The 14458-nt window shown below is 46.6% G+C and overlaps 1 protein-coding gene across 15 annotated transcripts in view; it reads left to right on the top strand.

Moving 5' to 3' along the window:
- Window positions 1–13812, top strand: part of URGCP (upregulator of cell proliferation) — a 69688-nt gene extending 55876 nt beyond the window's left edge. For all 15 annotated transcript variants that reach the window (XM_074285839.1, XM_074285833.1, XM_074285832.1 and 12 more), the window contains 2 exons: window positions 8123–8179; window positions 10099–13812. In XM_074285839.1, coding sequence (XP_074141940.1) covers window positions 8123–8179; window positions 10099–12689 — 2648 coding nt within the window. In that variant the 3' untranslated portion in view covers window positions 12690–13812. The remainder of the gene's footprint in view (window positions 1–8122; window positions 8180–10098) is intronic.
- The last annotated feature ends 646 nt before the right edge of the window (window positions 13813–14458 follow it).

Here is a 14458-nt window from a genome sequence, read left to right as displayed (position 1 = left end):
TAGGAAACCATTATTTGTTGTAGGATTAAATCAATTATACTGAACTTAGAGAACTATTATTCACCATGCTAAACTAGATAACCATGTTTCATCAATTCCACTGACCTAACACCTTGTAAGAATCCTTGTTTCAAGTTCTGGCCCACAACAATTGTCCATTTAGGTTGGCCCCAAGTTAATACAAAGCAACTCAAAGAAAACTTACTAAGCAACCTACTGTGTTCCAGGCACTTAGTGTGTGAGGCCCGGGGTACAAAGACAAAAATGAAGGAGCTTCTAAACAAACTTCCATTCTACCTTGGAGGTCCAGTGCAATGAAGGGAGCAATAAAGCATGCAGATATTCATTTTAAGAAAAGTTTCCTAGAATAGTCTTGTAAAAGCCATGTTAAAAGGGCTTTTCTCAACTTAGCTCTGATATATATACATATGTATATATATATATATACACATATATACATATATATGTACACATATATATACATATATATATGTGTATGTAAGTGTATATATATATATATATATATATATATATATATATATATATATATATATGTATGCTCACCAAAAACTAATCATCAGTTGGTCAGTTAACAGAAATTTACTGAGCTGTCTACTATGTGCTAGCACTGAATTTGAGGATACAAAAAAAGGGCAAAAACCAATCAGTCAATATCCATTTATTAAGTACCTACTATGTGCCAGGTATTTGGCTAAATGCTGGGGATACAAAGAAAGGACCTACTTTCAAGTTTCTCCCATTCTAAGGGGGGGCACAACATGAAAATACATAAGCTATATCCAGGATAAACTCAGAGTAATAGACAGAATGGAGAAATTAAGGGAAATCAGGAAAAGTTTTCTAAAGCAGGTAGGGTTTTAGCTGGGACTTGAAGCCAGGTAAGTCAGGAGTCAGAGACTCCTGGGGAACAGTCAGAGAATGCCCTGTGTCTTGTGTGAGGAACAGCCAGGAGGCCAGTGTTACTGGATGAAAGAGCATGTTTCTAGTAGTAAGTTAGAAGACGAGTGGAAAAATCGAAAAAGGCTGCGTTTTATGAAAGACTTTGCAGGCCAGAGGATGGATTTGTTCCTGGAAATGATAGGGAGTTGCTGGAATTTGTTGAGTTGGGGAATGACAAGGTCAGACCTGGGTTTTAGGAGAATCACTTTGGTGGCCAAAGAGAAGGTGGATTGGAATGGGGAGAGACTAGACACAAGTAGAAACCTTTCCACTGTATAATGCAGGCTTAAGGTGATGAGTCTGAAACAGGGAAGTGGAAGTGTCAAAGGAGAGAGAGGACCATAGTATATTATAAAAGTGAAATCAACAGGCCTTAGAGACAGCTTCGCGGTGGGGGTTGGGAGCTTGAGCAGTCAAGATGATCCCTATCATGCAAGCCTGGGTGACTGGGGGGTTGGTGGCCCTGGGCAGAATTTGGAAGGGAGAAGCATTTGGGGATAAAGATAATGGGATCTGTTTTGGACCTGTTGAATTTAAGCTGTCTACTAGACCTCCAGTTTTGAGACATCTGAAGGACAGTTGGAGGTGGGATAATCAGCAGAGATTGGAGCAAGAAAGGTAGATTTGAGAATCATCAGCATTGAGCTGACAACTAAATTCAAGTGAAACAGTATAGAAAGAGAAAGAGAGCCCAGGACAGAGCCCCAGCAAATGTACAAGGTCTAATGGAGAAACATTAAAAGGCTTAGTCCTCTTCCCCCACCCCCAAGTCAGCTTATATTGATTTTGTAGGATGAGAGGGTGTGGCCTGGATGGAGATCCAGCAGAAAAGACCGAGAGGGAATGGTCAGATAGACAGGAGAACCAGGAAAGAGTAAAACCCCCAAAATCTAGAGAGAAGACAGAGCTCAAACTCTGTCGGGAGGATTCAACATGGCGCCCAGAAAGTCAATGCAAGTAACTGAAAGAGGGAGAAGGAAGGAGGGGGGGCTTCCCCGTGTTGAGGGGGGGCTTCAGCTAAGCTTGAAAGAGGAAGGAGTTCAGGAGGAGTGCGTAACCCAGGCACCCGAGCCTGTTCTGGAAATTCTCCAAGGCAGCCAGTAGAAGGCTGGGTCCAGGTACCATCTGATTTGGTGGAACGTACAGGTCCCAAAGCTCAGGGTTAGGAAGAAATGAAACAAGAAAAGCAAGTCAGAGTTTTCAGTGTTCTGCTGGAAGAATTCCACCTTCTGTCCTAGAGGCAATGAGTCATTGACAGATTTTGAGCGGGGCAGTGAATCGGTAGCACCTGTGGCTTAGGAAGATGGCGGCACAGGAGGATCAAGTGAGGAGCTGGGATTGTTTACCTAAGCTTGACTCTGGGACTGGGCTGGGGAGAGGGGTGTGAAATGGTAAAGGGGAGGGATGGATTTGAAGAGCGGTTGTATTAGACCTGTTAACCTTGGCTGAGAGTTGGATGCAAATGGGAGGAGAATTAGAAGTTATGAGCAAAAATTCTGCTCCAGTTAAGGAAAAAATGCTTATTAATTACTAGTTATGAGTACTTGGCTGTCACAATTCGCAGCACGCCATGAAGGACAGAGAGACCAGCCTCAGAGGCAGGAAAATCTGGGTTCAAATCCTGTCTCTGACGGGTGTGATCCTGGGCAAACCACTTCATCTCTCAGTCTACTCAGGCAATTCTGACTATGAGTTGTTACTCTTGAGTTATTGTTGATCTTCGTGGGTCAAAGGTATTTCGGTACTGTGAAAGTCCCAAGTGATGACATGGCAGGTCCAGGTGACACCCTTTCCCCACCCCTGAGGGAATATGAAATGTGCTTCCTTGGGAGGAGTATCATATTTCACTTTCAATCCATGTATTTATTAGAAAGTTAGAGGGCCCTTTGCCAGATATGATAAAATCGGCTTTATTAGATTGTGATCTCCTTGAGAGCTTTTTCCCCCTATTCTGTAATTTCAAAGTGCCCAGGGCATCAAGTTCTGGAAAGCATGCAGGTGCCCATTGCTCCTGCTCTGGTTTTTTGTTTGCCTGTGACACCTCAGGGACCCATCAGCTGGCAAAGTAGCAGCTGCTGCCCCTCTCTGGTATCCATCCTCCCACCGAGTTCTGGGTCCTGAATCCCATCCCATCCCAATCCCACAGCACCTGGTGAAATGGGGACAGTTCCATTGCTCAAATACAGCCAGGCTACCCTCATCTTTGTGAGGGAAGTAAGAGGAATTCAGACTGAGAAGTGATTTTCCCTAACAGCCGGACATATCCCCAACCTTTTGCTTAGGACTTCTCAGAACGACAAAATGTCCGTCCTACTCTGAAGGCCAGCCTGCCTAAGTTCAGACACATCCACCCCCAGGCTGGCTGCAGACTAATGAATTATTTAGCTTTAGAAATTCATGAACACTGTCTCTTTTTGTCAGAGTCACTGACACACATACCTCATATAGGCTTCCCAAATAAACCCGGAAGGATTCAGAAACACTCAATTCTGAAAAAATAAAAATAAAATCCATCAGCAAGTATGCATTAAGCAATTATTGTGTGCCTAGGAATGGAAATATAACCAAAAGTCAAAGCATTCCCAAGCTTCTTGATTCTAATGGGGGGAAATCAAATATAACTAGGTCAGAGTAAATGGAAGGTAACCTTATCTGATTAACAGAGGAAACTATGGCTCCTGGGAGGAGGGGAAGGAGCACTTCCCATCACGGTTCTTTAGTCAGTCAGTCAAGAAATATTTGCTAAGCACCTACTATGTGCCAGCCACTCTCTTAAGTAAGGTAAATTTAAAGTCTTAATGGATACTCTGCTTGTCTTCCTCTCATCATTTACTAGCTGTTTCCCTGGTCAAGTAACAGTTCTATTTGTCAGTTTCCTCATCTGCTTATCTGCATGCTTATGCCCAAGAAGAATGTAGTCATCTTCATTTTATTATTATTATTTTGCTGAGGCAAATGGGGTTTAAGTGACTTGCCCTGGAGTCACATATCTAGGAAATAAAAGAATCTGAGGCTGGATTTGAACTCAGGTCCTCCAGAGTTCTGGGTTAATGCTGTATTCACTGTCCTAAAATGGGGTCATCTTGAGGGTAGTAACTATTTTTTGACCTATCTTTGTGTTTGTAGCCAACTCATAGCACTCATAGATATTTCATAACTGCTTAATAAAGTTGGATTGATTCAATAGGGAGGCTTTCAACTCAGACCAGAATAAATTACCTGCCCTAGTCCAAATGCTATTGCCTTTCTGACCTCTGCCCACTGGCCATTTCTTCCTGACTTCACCCCAGCTTTAAATTTCCCATCTGGAACCCAGACTCAACAAGACTATCATGTTACATAAGTTGGGACTCCGTGATGCTGCCCATGGCTCCCAGAGGCTTAGACTCTGGCCTTGGACATTCTCTCCAAGACCCCCAGCTCCTCCGGTCTTGTCTATCCTCCTTTGATGTTTTGAGTGTTTGTGTAGGTGGAAGAATCTGTCCATGAGATTATCAGTGGCAAGGGTTCCATGAAGATTGGTCCTAGAGCTCACTGCTCAATCTTCATTTCATCATTTCCATTTGCTACTCCCCTCACCCAGAGAAGGCACTTTCTACTGGGGATCTCATCCCCTGGGCCTCATGGCCTAGAAATTTCTCTTTCCTTCACCTAGAACTGCACACCCAAAGTCTTCAACCCTGAGGCTGCTTCTTGCCTCCCTTCCTAAGTAAGTCCAGGAAATAGCTGGTGGCTGGGGCTTCCTGTGGCCTCAGGCAAGCACACATACATTGTGACCTCTTTGAGTGGTCCCACAGCCTCCAAACCTCTCTCTATATATATACAGAAGTTGTTTTGTAACTCCCATTCAGGCTGTGATTGGACTCAAGTTCATCTCTAGAGGACAGTGGAGGGAGGAAAAAGGGAAAGAAGGGAGAGGGAGGGAAAGGAGGAAGAAGAGAGCAGGAGGAAAAGAGAAGAGAGAGGGAAGAAAAAGAAGAAAGGAGGGAGGTGGGGAATTCTGACAGCAGAGAGTGTCTGATGGGCAGTGCTGCTAATGGCAAACTATTTTCTGGGGATCCTGGCAGTACACACAGCTGAACCGGGGAGCTGGAGATGTTGCCAAGGGGAATGGGAACTAGTTAGTTGTACCAGGTGAACACAAAGGGAGGCAGTATGGTAGGTAGATCAGTGAACTTGGAGTCCAGGCTGCAGCTTTGCCAGTGACTGCCAGTATGACTTGGACAAGTTTTAACTTCAGTTTCTTCATGTTGGGTGGCAACCTGGAGAAGAGCATTGGCTCCGAACAGAGGACTGGGCCATCTATGCTTTACTGCCTTAGTGATTTGAGACCCTTCCTAAGCCTGTTTTCTTTTCCATAAAATAATGGGATTAGACTGGATATCCTTGGAGGAAGTTTGTCACTTCTTATTCCTCCTCCTCAAGAAACGTCTGTAGCTCCCAATTGCTTCTAGAATGAAAATACAAATTCTTCTCTGGCCTTTAAAGCCCTTTACAATTTTGTTTCAGTCTGTCCTACAGACTCGTTATGTGTCACTCTCCTTTGAGGGCTTTGACTATAAGGAATCAGACTGGTTGGCTTGCCTTTTGTTTTGTGCCACGTTCCATCTCCTGCCTTTGCCCAGAACATCAGCCATACCCAGAATGAATTCTCTGCTTGCTGCTTCTGCCTTGTAGAATTCCCAGCTTCCTTCAAGGCTGAGTTCAAGTACTGCCATCTATACAGAGGCTTTTATGGGCCCACCAATCTCCCCCTTCAGCACTGTGTTCAATGTAACAGACGTTCAGTAGTCACCACAGAGGCACAGACATAAAAACCAAAAGGGTCCATCTTAAAGGAACTTATAATCCCTATTACATGATCTATAAGGGAAAAGAAACAAGCATTTATTAAGCACCTACTTTGTTTGAGACATGACACACATTATGTCATGTGATCCTCAAAGGTATTCCTGCAGAAGCCATTATTCTTCCCATTTTACAACTGAAAAAAAGCTGAGTCTAAATTAGTGTCACAGGCCATATTTGAATTCCACACTAATTGACTCTGCATTACCTAGCTCCCCAACAGAACATACACAAAGTAAAACATTTTGGAAAGAATGTGGAAATGCTAAAGAGTTTAACAAATGTACAAGTTGATATTGGGTTCCTACTATGGGCAGAGCACTGTCTAGGCACTAGGAGAAAATTTAGAGAAGACAAGAGTCCAACATAAAACTCTCTCTTTCTTCCCTCCTTCTCTTTCTTTTTCTTCCTTTCTTCCTTCCTTTCTTCCTTTTTTCTTCTTTCCTTCTCTTTCTACTTTCCATCTTTTTTTCTTTCTTTCCTTCTTTTCCTTCCTTTTTTCCCTCCTTCCTTTCTTTTTCTTTCTTTTTTCCTTTATTCCTTCTTCCTTTCTTTCTCTCTTACACACACACACACACACACACATACACACACACACACACACACACACACACACACACACACACACACCCCTCTTTTGGAATCCTGGAGCAACATCTAAGGAATTGCAGGTGAATTTTCAGAATTAGGGAGAACTGTTCTTGGGGAAGAAAAAAGGCCTGTGTACACAAGAACTCCCAGCCCCAAGGAGATCTTGATAAGGGAGGCCCCCTTCTCCCCAGCCTGCCAACAAGGTCAGGCTGCCCAGGCAGCAAGGAGAAGGCTGACCTCGACCCACAGCCACAGAACTTGGAGTAAACAACGGGGTTCGGAGTCGGCCTCACAAATCCTGTTTCCCAGATGGCTCAGCAGGAGTGAGAGCATGTCAGCCTTCCAGCAGATTAGGAAGGAAAACGGAAAATAAGTAAGTCTGGGCCATCCACCAACTTGCCAGAAAGGAAGTAAAATAATGTCATTGTAGCGTATTGTGGGTGACCTTTAGAGGGACAGTGAGCTGAGATGTATGTGAATGTGTATGTGTGCTTATGCATATGTATGTATATGCGCGCGTGTGTGTGTGTGTGTGTGTGTGTGTGTGTGTGTGTGTGTGTGTGTGTAAAATGTTTTTGTATTAACAAATACTGGAGAACATCTCTCATAGACTGGGGGCGGGGGCAATGCAGAGTGCGTGTCTTAGCATTTTTGAACTATGGAAGATGAAAATGTAGTTTGTTTTCAAGGGAAAAAATAGAAATATGGGACAGAATATGTATTTGGCTTTAATGGCTTAAAAAAAAAAAAAATTGAGATCAAACACTGTAATCTCCTGTGTGTCTAATCTAAAGCCGTCTAGGAATTTCTTTTTCCCTGTTGGGGGTGGGGCATGGGGAGAGAAATGGGTGTGGTCAGACTGCCCTCTTCCCAACAACCTATGGGGCTGGGAAGGATAACAAAATCTGATGGGATTGGGGGGGGGGGGGTCGGTGTAAGGAAGAAGGGGGTTTGCAACCCAACTTCTTCCCCAACACAGTGGCTATAGACTGTGAGCACTAAGAAGCCTGGAACTGCTTCCACTTCTCCTTGCGTCCCTGTTGCTTAATGGACAATTGCTGATGGGTTTTTCCCGAGCTGAGTGTTTCTGAGTCCTTCCAGATTTATTTGGGGAAGCCAAGGGCCATGTGAATCAATGAGGCAAATTTGGGGCACACTAGGTGCCACAGGGAAGAAATGTGCCCTCCCAGGGCAGACCCCCTCTCCCTTCTGCCCATGCTAGCACCAGGGGGAAAAGTCCTGCTCGTCTCTGGCTAACTATGGCTCCGCCAGAACCTCTGAGCCAATTTCCGTTCTTAGTCTGGTTTTTCATCTTGCTGGGGGGCTGGCTCTAGAAGCTTCCTGTCCTCTTTGAAGCGTTCTTCTCCAGCAGGGAGGCTTCCTCATTTGCCATCTTTTCATTGGTTCCTTTTTTGGCCCTGCTTTCAGGTCAGATCCTTTGTTATAATATCTCCAAAGAAAGGAACCGGATATGAATTAATCGGGATGATGAACGTCATGGGACCCAATGAGATTACCTATATAAATCTTAAAGTGAGATTTAAATGCCAGCTGCTATTATTGTCCTTATTCCTGTTATTCCAGAGACTTTTGAGGCCACATAGACCAACACCTCCATTTTTACAGAGGAGGAAACTAATGTCCAGAGAAATTAGGGGATTCCAGCACTATCATGGGAGCCAAAGCTATCAAGAGCTCACTTTTCCCCTGCTTTTTTTCACAGATGGCACAGAAGAAGCCCAGGAGAATGGACAGCCCATTGTGGCTGACTTCCTTACAGGTATTGCATTCTAGCTTTCCATTTTTATCTATCTATGCTTCTCCCTAATCATTCCCTCCTAGACCTTCGTCAATTGGGAAGAGTTGCTTGGACACAGAGGATTTGGAATCAGAAAAATCAGAGATTCCAATCACGACTGACTGCTACTTAGCCTGACAAATCATTTTCCATTGCTGGGTCATATAAAATTAAAGCATTGGAGTAGAGGGTCTTTAAGGGACCTTCCTGCCCTAATCTAGGACCCTATAATCCTACTGGTTACTTCCTAGATAGCAGGGGAGATTCTATGCAGCTTTCCATCTGTGGTCTGTGATAAATTAGATCATTCACTCTCAAGCATCTACAATTTTGCGCAGTTAAGGACGGGTCTAGAACTAAGAGGCTGGAGAGATGGCAGCAGTGAGTGGCTCTAGTGAGTGGTGAAACGACTCCCTATCTGGGTTAGGAAGCAGGAAACCTGTGTTCCAATGCCCTGCCAGTCACCGGAAGCTTAATCCCTTCAAGACTTTGTCAAACTCCTTCCCCTTCCCTCGTGACAGGCAAACTAGCCCCTGCTCCTTTTCTAGGGTGAGCACATTTGTCCTACCTTTTTGCTTTTTGCTAATAAGGAGCAGAGGTGGGAGAGAGAGCTCAGTAGAGGGATGCTCTTGCTATTATATGAAGGATGGTCAAATCACATGCAAAATAATATGCAAATGAGAATGGTAGTAAGGGGAGAGATTGGGGGGAGGGGAAAATCTCACTTTTCTTAACTATAAAAAGAAAGATCAAAGTTTCTTAAATTATGGGTTACATAACTGAATGTGGGGATGGAGAAAAATTTGGCAACAGTAAAAGATATCATTCTGCCAAGATTTAATTATTTTTGTAAAAGCAAATAAGCATCTCATTAGCATATTAGCATGTGCAAATTTGCTTTCATCTTTAATAAATGGTAAAATTGTATATACACCAAAAAGTATTTTAGAATAAATTTCATTAAGATTTATTATCAGTAAATGTTCGATTTGTATACCTATTTCATGTACCCATATACCTGAGGTTGTGTAAGAATTTTTTGGGCAAAAAGGGGTTATAAGTGGAAGAAGTTTAAGAAGCCCTGGACTCTATGACCAATGAGTCTCTGATGATGATATTATATTTTTCTGGTTATTAATACTTTGAGAAGTCCAATAATTGCAATATTGATCTATTCTGGGAAGTTAGTTAAGTTATAAATTAAGTTATAAATACTAGTTAAGTTAACACTTTGAAAGGGGGATGATGTTTGAAAACAACAGAAGCTAGGAATGGATGACAAATTTGCCAAGGGATTATCCTGGGCTTGAGTAATCCATTCTCAGAGATTTTTCCACTTTCCTTAAGGAAGGGGTGGGAAGGGAGAAAGTCCACATTAGAACTAGTAGCAAAGGGAAAATAAGTAACTGAGACACATGTGTGGAGCAATGGAAAAAAGGCTGGATTTGAAACTGTGGCCTGGATTTTTTGGACCATGGTCCTGCTATTTACTACTTGTGTGATCTTGGGCAAGTGGTTCTATGGATCTTAACTTCCTCACCTATATAATTAGGGGCAGAACAGGGAGAAAGAATAGTGGCTTGTTAATTGAAAACAGATGAATTAAAAAAAAAAAAAAAAAAAAACCCAGGAAATCAGAGAAGGTTGTTAAGGTTGAGAGCTGCTAAGATCCCTTCTAGTTCTGAATCTGTAACTCAGTGAGAAAATAGCAGAATGAGTCAAAGGATCCCCCAGCCACTCTCATTCACAGCACGGCCTGGGGTATATGTGCAGTGCTTAGTGTGGCTTTGGGGGATTCAGGGATCTTAAGGACAAGCCCGAGGCTTTCCTCCTTCGGCTCATTGGTATGTGAAACATGGAAAGCCAGCACTGATCTTTTCCCTTTTTTTTTTTTTGGACAGAGGAGAGGAGCAGGCTTCATGAAACGATGTCACTCTTGGGACTGGAGACTTACTGCAACAGGAAACTCAGCCTCCAGGATGCCCGGCAGATCAGTTTTGACAGTATGAAGAACTGGGCACCCCAGGTGCCCACTGATTTGCCTTGGAGCTTCCTCAGAAAGCTCTTGGCTCTCAACTCGGAAGTCCGCAACACTACTTTGTTATCGGACTTGCCCCAGGATGACAGGACAGGTGAGAAGGAAACCCAAGTAGATGAGCAAGAGATATACTGGGGTACCTCCGAGGACATTTATTCCCTCACCGAACTGGTGACGACCCCAGATGTGCCCCTGAATCCCTTGGACCTCCTCTGTGCGCTTCTCCTTTGCTCGGACAGTTTCCTGCAGCAGGAGTTGCTGGTCAAGATGTCTCTTTGCCAGTTTGCCCTCCCCGTTGTCTTGCCGGACTCCGAGACCCAAAACCACACCTTCCTACTGTGGGCCCTGCGGGGTGTGATGAGGACGTGGTGGTGGCAGTCCCCAGGGGGGCCCAGGACTTGGAGAGAGGAGAGTCTGGTGCTCACAAGGGTGCCGATCATCTCCTTTGCACGCATGGACATCAGTAGCCACTCCAAGTCTCACCTCCTCAATGCCGTCATGAGCCCCTGTCACCACCAGCCCCATGACTATTTCTGCCACCGGGAGATGCCGTCGGCAGCCAACGCCCGGGAGATTGCGGACGGCTTGGTCGAGATGTCCTGGTACTCCCCGGGCAGCAGCAGCAAAGAGAACCTGGATGTCTTCCCGGAGCCCGTCGCCTTTGCCAACCTGAGGGGCGAGATCGGAAGTCACTGGCAGCAGTTCAAGCTTTTGACCGAGACGTCGGCGGCCGTTTTCATTTTAACTGACAACATCGGCCAGAAGGAGTATGAGCTACTCTGCTCTCTGAGTGGGTCCACCACTCGCTATTACCTCATCCTGAGTCCCTACCGCGGCAAACGCAACGCCAACCTGAGGTTCCTGAACAAGCTGGTCTCGGTTCTTCAGATCGACTACTCTCATGTCCTGGTGAAAGTCAGCAGCACGGACAGCAAGCGCCTCGTCAAGCGGCTCCAGACCATCGTGGTGAACGTCATCAAGTCGGCTAGCAGGAAGGTGTCCCTGGAAGACATGGCAGAAACGGCTCGGACCCTGGGCCTGAAAGTGGACGAGGACTGTGAAGAGTGTCAGAAGGCGCGAGAGCGGGTGGAAAAGATCACCCAGGACATCCAGGACGTGGAGCTGTACAAGAGGGAGAAGCTCAGGTTACAGGGGGACCCTTGGAGAAGCATCGCCCAGGTGGAGAAGGAGCTCTGCCGGCTACAGCGGGCTGGCGACTCTTCTCCAGAGAAATATAAGTCGGAGCTCCGGCAGCGGCTGCTGGCCCTGAGGATGCACCAGAACCGCTACGAGCTGGGCGGGGGCATGCAGGAATTCATCAAGGGGATTGCCAATCCCTCCCTGGTGGAAAAGCAATACTTCCTGGGCTGGATGAAACTGAAACTGGAAGAGATGGCGAGGCAGGGCCGGCGGCAGCCCCCGGAGGCCCTCGCGCCCCTGGGACCGAAACACAGCCGGCCAGCAGAGCTCAGTGAGCAGCTCTGGCCCACTTCCTTGGGGGTGGAGCACTTCTTGAGGGAGATGGGGCAGTTTTACGAAGCCGAATGCTACCTCGTGGAGGCGGGGAAGATGGCGGAGAACCAAAAGCGGTTCACCCACTTTGTGGGCCTGGCCTCAGAGCTGGTCCTGAGCGGTTTTCCTCTGGAGCTGATGGATCGAGGCACCTGCTGTGTTCCCTTGCGGTGGGTGACGGGCATCCTGAGGGAGCTTCACACCCGGCTGGAGGGCAGACCCCGACTGCTAGTGCTCTCAGTGCTGGGAGCAGAGGGCACGGGGAAATCCACTCTGCTCAACACCATGTTTGGGCTCCAGTTTGCCACCAGCAGGAGCTACAAACCCCACGGCACGTTCATGCAGCTCATTTCGGTGACGGAGGACTTCCGCCAGGACCTGGGCTGTGACTTCATTCTGGTGATTGACTCCGGGGGCTTGACAGGCGGGGCCGCGGCCGCCAGGGGGGAGAGGTATGAGCTGGAGGTGTCACTGGCCACTCTGGCCATGGGCCTCAGCAACATCACTGTGGTCAGCATGGCAGAAACCAAGGACACCCCTCTCGCTGCCCTCCATGCCTTTCTGAAGCTCGAAAAATTGGGGCACGTCCCCAACTGTCAACTCGTGTCCCAGGACCTCAGTGACGGGCCAGTCCCCAGACCCAACCTGAGAGACCGGAAGCAGCTGCTGGAACAACTGAATGACCTGAGCAGAGCCGTAGCTGAGATGGAGAAGCAGGATGAGGAGCGGGCCCTTTCGGATACGGTCCTGTGCGACCCCGAGAAGCACATCTGGCACATCCCTCGCTTGTGGCATGGCATGCCCCCCATGGCCCCCGTGAGCTTGGGCTATTGTGAAGCTGTCTTCGAGTTAAAGAGATGCCTGCTAGAGAACATCAGAAATGGGGTGTGTCATCAGCACAGAGACATCGTACACCTGGTCGAGCTAGTGGGGCGGCTGTGAAGGCAGAGACCCCTGGAAACGAGGGCTACTGACCAACCTGCTGGGAGGGACCTCTCCTCAAGGGTAATGAAGAATGAAGCTCGCAGTCCTGGAGAGACTTCCTGGAGAAAGAGCAGCTGCCACCTGAGCCTGCTGGCGGACAGAAAGACTCGGGGAAAGAACAGATCAGAAAGTTTGCATCCTCCTAGGACCCGGTCCAGAGAACAAAGCATCCATCCAACCGGCCAGTGCACGGATGAGCACAGAGAGCGAGCGAGCATCTTTATCAGGAATATGGAACACCTCCAACGTCGCTGATCTGAGGACCCTGAATGCCCCGGGAAGGAAACACCCAAGCAGCAATTTTCTTCTCTGGCGCAGAATCACAATGTGTGCCATTCGAGGCTGCTCCCAGGTTGGCAGACGCTTCCTAATGGCTAGTCCCTCCACGCCGTCTCCTAGTGAAATGGCGTGGGGCTCACCCTGGACAGCCCTGCCTGTCCTAGATGACTTTGAGTGCCCAGGGTAGGGTGGGGAGGGGAGAAGGAATTGTGCACAGAGAGCCCGGCGCATCCATCCCCCCTCCTCAGGGGAAGGTCATTCTCTTGTCTGGGCAAGGGGTTCAGCATGAATGTTGCCTGTGGCTAGAATGAACGGGATTGCCACTTGGCTGACGCTGGCACTTCTGCCAAGGGCCCATGGGGTACAAAGCACTTTATTTATTGACTTCTCTGCTAATAAGGAGTGATAACAGGCGGGTTCTATTTGTTTGTGCCTTAATTTTTCTATCTCCTAAATGAGGCCCTGAATGCCCAGCTGATGTGTTCTGAGGATGAATGAGAGTGTGTCTGTAAACTTGGAATACCTCAGAAAGTCACCATAAAAATGTCACACCTCATTGCTTTCTCGATAGCCAGGAGTCATTCTTTCCCCCAGGACGTCGGTGGGACACTTGTGCTGTGCCCAGGGTTGGAACGACTGGAGGGTGCTCTGTGTGGCTCCGAACACTGGAGAAAGAGGAAATAGGACAAACATACCAAGACATCTTGGGCAAACTCCCAAGGCATGGGTACAGTTCCGTTAACGTTTGTAAAAGGGACTCATCAGAGGATAAAGGAAATACTTTTCCACTTGATTCAACAAAGGCATTAAGTTCAGACTCTGTCTCTTAAGTACCTAAATCTATTACCCTATGTGCACAGAAAAAGGTAGCATGGCCAAGGAAATCTAACCTTGGATTCAGGAATGAATGAATGAATGAATGAATGAATGAATGAATGAATGAATGAAAGAAAAAGCCTTTTTAAAACCCAAGAGCTCAAGAACAGAGTGAATGATCAAGAAGGTACCTGCTCTCAGGAGCTTCCAAGCTGGGTCCTGGTTTTACCTCTCACATGAAATGGCTTTGTGACCCTGAGTAAATCACTTAATCTCTCAGTGTCCCCATTTGTATTTAAGAATTTAAGTCATCTGTCTGCATTGGTGGATCAAACATATGTTTCATTAAGGGTTAAATGCCTACTGTGCGCCAGGTATTGTGCTGAAGATACGAAAACAAAGCAATCCCTTTCCATCAAGGTGCTTCCATTCTAACTGGGGAGATGATGGGGAGGAGAGGGAACCAACACACACACACACACACACACACACACACACACACACAAAGTCAGTAAAATGTAGAGGGACCATCTACTTTGAAAGTGCCCTTCACCAAGTTCTCTACAACTACTCTCAAAAAATGTGCCCTCCGAAGAGACGTAATTTAATGGATCTGTGACTTCAGTGGGATG

The sequence above is a fragment of the Sminthopsis crassicaudata genome, chromosome 2 (genome assembly GCF_048593235.1).
Source record: "Sminthopsis crassicaudata isolate SCR6 chromosome 2, ASM4859323v1, whole genome shotgun sequence".
NCBI lineage: Eukaryota > Metazoa > Chordata > Mammalia > Dasyuromorphia > Dasyuridae > Sminthopsis > Sminthopsis crassicaudata.
This window is presented reverse-complemented; position numbering and strand designations above follow the sequence as displayed.